At 52.5% G+C, this 6000-nt stretch overlaps 1 protein-coding gene across 1 annotated transcript in view; it reads left to right on the plus strand.

Annotated features, from left to right (window-relative positions):
* The window catches only part of pts (6-pyruvoyltetrahydropterin synthase), a 46541-nt gene extending 41144 nt beyond the window's left edge, over positions 1-5397 (plus strand). The window contains exon 6 of the mRNA XM_072483084.1: positions 4902-5397. Within this exon, the coding sequence (XP_072339185.1) occupies positions 4902-4977 (76 nt within the window). The 3' untranslated portion in view covers positions 4978-5397. The remainder of the gene's footprint in view (positions 1-4901) is intronic.
* Positions 5398-6000: the final 603 nt, after the last annotated feature.

Below are 6000 nucleotides of genomic sequence, written 5' to 3' on the forward strand. Positions count from 1 at the left end.
TCTCACTGAAGCACCCTACACTGGCGGAAAACCAGCGGGCGTGGGTGCGCTGCGACGGGAACAGAGAATCCCAATGGCCGGAGAATTCCGGCAACATATCTAAGGAACCAAGACACTTAACTTGAATTAAAAGCATAAAAGCAATGTGCAGAAATTCATTATCACAGGGAAGGGCCAAAGTGTCATCGCTAAAGAAAAGAACATGGCTTTACAAAGTCTCAATAATTTGTGTAATGTAAAACATTAGGCTGACATAGTATAGTGTATCTCTTTGTCACTTTGCATCCACTATTATTTTATTTTACAAAATATTTTTTCAGGATATTTTTGTGATGTTCAGTTATTTCGCTATCAAAGACTTGGGGCGAAATTCTCCGGAAACGGCGCGATGTCCGCCGACTGGCGCCCAAAACGGTGCAAATCAGACGGGCATCGCGCCACCCCAAAGGTGCGGAATGCTCCGCATCTTTGAGGGCCGAGTCCCAACCTTAAGGGGCTAGGTCGGCGCCGGACGAATTTCCGCCCCGCCAGCTGGCGGAAAAGGCCTTTGGTGCCCCGCCAGCTGGCGCGGAAATGACATCTCCGGGCGGCGCACGCGCGGGAGCGTCAGCGGCCGCTGACGGCATTCCCGTGCATGCGCATTGGAGGGAGTCTCTTCTGCCTCCGCCATGGTGGAGACCATGGCGGAGGCGGAAGGGGAAGAGTGCCCCCACGGCACAGGCCCGCCCGCGGATCGGTGGGCCCCGATCGCGGGCCAGGCCACCGTGGGGCCACCTCCCAGGACCCCAGAGCCCGCCCGCGCCGCCTTGTCCCGCCGGTAAAGTAGGTGGTTTAATTTACGCCGGTGGGACAGGCATTTTAGCGGCGGGACTTCGGCCCATCTGGGCCGGAGAATCGAGCGGGGGGGGCCCGCCAACCGGCGCGGCGCGATTCCCGCCCCCGCCGAATATCCGGTGCCGGAGACTTCGGCAACCGGCTGGGGCGGGATTCACGCCAGCCCCCGGCGATTCTCCGACGCGGCGGGGGATCGGAGAATCTCGCCCTTGGTATTTTTTAAATGTATTCGTTCATGGGCTGTAGGTGTCACTTGCTAGTCCAACATTTATTGCCCACACCTATTTTTCCCTTGGGAAGGTGGTGGTGAGCCACTTTCTTGAACCAGTCCATGTGGTAGTAGGTACATCTACAGTGCTGTTAGGAAGTAAATGCTGAAGGTAGTGGATGGGGTGCCAACCAAACAGGCTGCTTTGTCCTGGATGGTGTCGAGCTTCTTGAGTTTTGTTGGAGCTACACTCATACAGGCGAATTGAGAGGATTTCATTGCACTCCTGACTTGTGCTTTAACGATGGTGGACAGTCTTTCATTGTTTTAGAATTGTTGGCAACAAGAAATCTTTCTATATATTTTGATGGAAGAATAGGTTGAGAATTCTGTGAAGTGGATACATGTCAATCGAGCAATGGACTATAAGTCCAAATTGGCTTTCTGCATTCACAGATTCTGAGCCAATTCCACAATGGCACGACAGAATACATATGACATATCCACATTGTTTGACCTTATTTTTGAGTCCCTTCGCAACCAATGTATCAGTTTCTCTGGAAGAGCATTATTCTTAACAATGGTAATACTTTAGATAACTCAATGGGTTGAGTACCCAGCCAACTCTTAGCCCATCCTAAGTATTGTTACATATGGATAGCTATCAGGACCAGGATTCCTAACTGATCAATGGTCAACTGCAATGTCCTGATAGCCATCCTGACTGAGGTTGGTGAACTGCATCACCTCCATATTCCCAGAATGCCTTGATCCACTGCAATTTGCAGACCGTCGCAACCGGTCCACAGCAGGCACCATTTCCTTGGCCCTACACTCATCCATAGAGCATCTCGACAACAAGGACTCCTATTTATTGACTACAGCTCCGCCTTCAACACCATAATCCCAGCCAAGCTCATATCAAAGCTCCAAAACCTAGGACTTGGCTCTCCACTCTGCAACTGGACCCTCGATTTTCTGACGGAACACAGACACAAGCATACCGCTGTCCAATCGGCCCTCTACCCCCTTGTTCTTTAAAGTCAATATGTCAACTCTGGCAACTGGTAGAGATGTAGAGGCGCGAGAGACAGGAGCAGAGAGGTGTCCCAGATGGGAGAGGGTAGTACGGAGATATATCAAAGGGAGAGGTTGGCACATGTGGTCAGACTTGATCAGGCACCGAGACAGGCCCCGGGGGCGTTGGGGCACACTTGGTGGGAGGACGTGAACGAAGCGCACGGGAAACATCCGCCGAACTATAAGTAGCCACTGGCCACAACTACGGCATCATTGAGGTGAAGAGCCATGCCTGCACCCCCCACCGGGCAACTGCACAGCTGACACCATAGCCAGGGCCAGTGCCCGTAATGGACATCTCTGGCAGCCAACCGAAGGAGAGTCGATGAATGCGATTGATGTCTCCCAGACTAACGTAGCCGACCTAGCTCAGTCCCAATGCACAGACAATTCCCGAGGACAGATCCTGAACGGTGATTCCCGGCCCCTTATCCAGGATCTAAGCCAGTTCATATACTAATCCCATGACTGGCACGGACACCAGGGCATGGAGACCACTATGAACCACCATTATATTGGTGCCCGGAACTAAAGGTGGATCTCACTGATTACATTGAGAACTGCCTCATTTGCGACCAGAACATTTTTGACGGTTACGCCAGGAAGGGACATTAGGACACACCCATCCTGTGGAGGGTCCCTGGACGAATCCCATATGGATTACATTGGCCCACCCCCAGCAAGCAGAAATGGATTTAAGGAGGTAGTGGTTACCATTGACACGTTCACGAAGAGTTCCCACCCGCAATGCAAATGCCCACAACCACTCACACTCCCCAGTCCCTCTATTGGACATGGGACCAGTCCAGGCGGTTGGTCAGATTAGCAGGACGATTCGAGGACCAGGACATGGTAACCCTGAACCCTGCGTTCATTGGAATGCAAGCAACCAGCAGACGGGAGTCTGACGACTAAGGGAGGTAGATGATTCCACGGATGAACCTCCCATGGGGGTATTACAAGAACAACTGCGGAGCGCAGTGTTCTGAGGTGTGGGGAGCACAAACATTTTGAGATGTCCAGATGATGACAATTGGACACCTCCCAATAAGCATGGCACATGTATGCTCCATGCACACAACTCTTCTCTGTTTGTGCGTTGGTTCACCCTCATCTCCCCATCCCTTCTTCTCCCTGCATGCTATTTGCAATTCGAACTGTCCCTCGCCTCTCACTGATCAGAGACTTCATCATCAGCACTCACACTGAGCCGTCTTTCCCCCCACGAATAACAGACCAATACTACATTGTGTGCCTGCCACACAACTCCACAATTGACCCCCACTACTTAGAGCAATTGTTACATTCATTACCTGACCATTTTCTCTCCCGCCCACCCCCACCCCCAATCAGAGTCCGATCTTCACCGTTGCTGTGCGTGGGTATCACCCCACCTTCCACAGAATAGGGGGTGGTCCCTCACCAACCACACACCCTCATCCTGTCATCTGTTCTTGGACACCCGACATATCACCATCACGTTCCTGCTGGTTCTAACCAGACGTAGGAAGTAGCTCCTTCCGAGGGATACACCTTCATCCTGTCATCAATCCTTGGACACCCAATATATTGCCATTGCATTCTTGCTGGTTCTAACCCACCGGTCTATTCAGTCCTCGGAGGTAGCCCCTTTCTAGGAATACACACTTGTCCTGTTCTTCAACACACTTGAGTAGTGGAGTAACGGCATTTCCCCCCCTACCCGGGGACCCACGGAACCATTCAAAACGCTCGGGTAGTGGAGTAACGGCATTTCCCCTGTCCCACCAGGGGACCCCACACATTCTTTGCCCGCTGCATACGCACCTCTCTCACCACTAACCCCTCCTCCCCTCCGAACCCCACTCTCTGGAATGGCTGCGTACAGTACCAAACACTTGGACAGGTCTCAGACCAAAACCGTTGCCCCATACCCCAACGTTTGGTTGTGGGACGAAAAATGTATTCAGTGACTCGGGTCACAATTCATCCGCTTCTTCACTCTTCTACAGAGGTCCCTTCGGACCAAACCCACATGTTATTTACGCTTAGCAACCCTATAGTGATTGTTGCTGTGAAGGAATCGGGCTGCCCCCCCCCCCACTCCCCCTCCTCAGGTCAGACCTTTGTGTTCCTGGGGCGAACTGTGTACATCTGACCGCCCTGGAGTTCGGCTGGTTAAGCCAGACTTCAATCAGTATATGGTTGCGTTAAGAAGGGGCTGGTCGAATACAGGTTCCGACCACTCCAAGCCTCAGCCAAGAGAAGGCTGCGTTGGGTTTGAACATGCTTAGATGAAATGCGAAAGGGGGATGCGGGGGGGGGTCACGGAGGTGACAGTATGATGGAATGAACACAGACATTAGGCGTGCGATAATAACAGAAACTATGCTTGGTCCCGGGGACTCATACGTGTTTTGCACTGAGTATCCAGGTTTGCTTGTATATGACCCTTGTAAAACTGTAAATTCGTAAGGCCAGCCTGTTTACATTGATCTGCACTACCATCTGTATGTTCTGCAGTTTGTACTGGATAGTATTCCTCCACTTCTGTATTAGGTTTTCGATATTGTCCCACCTTTTCATTGAATTGCCAGTTGTATCATACAGTACAGACACTTCCATTTCTCTGACCATATTAGGTCCGTTATGGAATATATATTTAGATTTGTCTTTGTTATTCGTGTGTTATGTATTAGGGAGTTGTGCATGCAGAGGGTCTTACCTGACAGACAGGTGACTGGGGATGCAGGGCAGGTATTAGTCCAAGTGTGCGATCTAACACGCTTTACCTTCACAGAGGGACCAGAGCCGGGACACAGATGACCAGCAACAGACATCCAGCACTGCCAGGATGGGGATCTGTGGACTTCTGAAATGGCCGCCCGCAAAGACAGTGGGCACCACATTGTCACAGATGGGCTGCAGCTTGTAAATGTACAAAGGCTGCAGCCCAGATGGTGCATTGGGACATAGCGATGGAATGCAGGAGGGGGCCATTCAGATCCTCAAATCTGCTCCGCCATTTGCTCTCTCGACCACCGACGGAAACAGCGGTGATACCTTCACCAGCCAAGGAGAGGACCATCCACGCCATCCAGAGAGGGACCAGAGCCGGGGACACAGACGACCAGCAGCAGACACCAGCACTGCCAGATGACGGGTTCCAGATACAGCCATATGTGCTCGGTACATGTCAATCACCTGGACATGAAGTTAGGACCATTCTTGTGTGTTAGTTTATAATGCCACTTGTATGTGTATGTTCACTGTGTGTGCGTGTACTAAACGATTACCGTATTGAACAACTTATGTGGTCATTTGTCCACCGTATACAGGTTACAGACACATACTATGGTTTACAAGGTACAACAGGGCTCAAGGGGGGTGTGGGTTGCGGTGGTGTGTGTGTGTGGGGGGGGGGGTGGCAGTAAGGGGTGTGTGGGGGGGGGGATTTCCACACATGTGTCATGGGGATATGCAACTAAGCAGGGTCTCACTTGCTCGCCCGCCGCCGACATCCACCTCAATGATCTCCCTTTCCTCCGGGCCACCTACCACATCCAGTGCCCTCTGCTCAGGCACGGCGAGGGGCCGCAGGCCTGTTGGTCCCCCTCTGGTCATCTCCCGCTCCCGGCGGTTGTGTGTTGCCTTCTCCTGGGGGTGGGGGGGGGGGGCGGGGGACATAAACAACGACACTGTTAGATGGTCCGATGCATGCAGCCCAGGGGTTAGGTAGATGATGGCATCAGCGGCCAGGGCACCCAGCCATTATGGCTGGCATGGGCGCTGGCATATTGGTTGGGCAGGCTGGGGATTTGGCCGTCCCCTTGGGGGAGGGGGGGAGGGCATGGTCCAGGTTATGGGGTGTATGGGGGGGGCAGAGCAGCCGACTCACC

This window comes from Scyliorhinus torazame, chromosome 18, assembly GCF_047496885.1.
Source record: "Scyliorhinus torazame isolate Kashiwa2021f chromosome 18, sScyTor2.1, whole genome shotgun sequence".
NCBI lineage: Eukaryota > Metazoa > Chordata > Chondrichthyes > Carcharhiniformes > Scyliorhinidae > Scyliorhinus > Scyliorhinus torazame.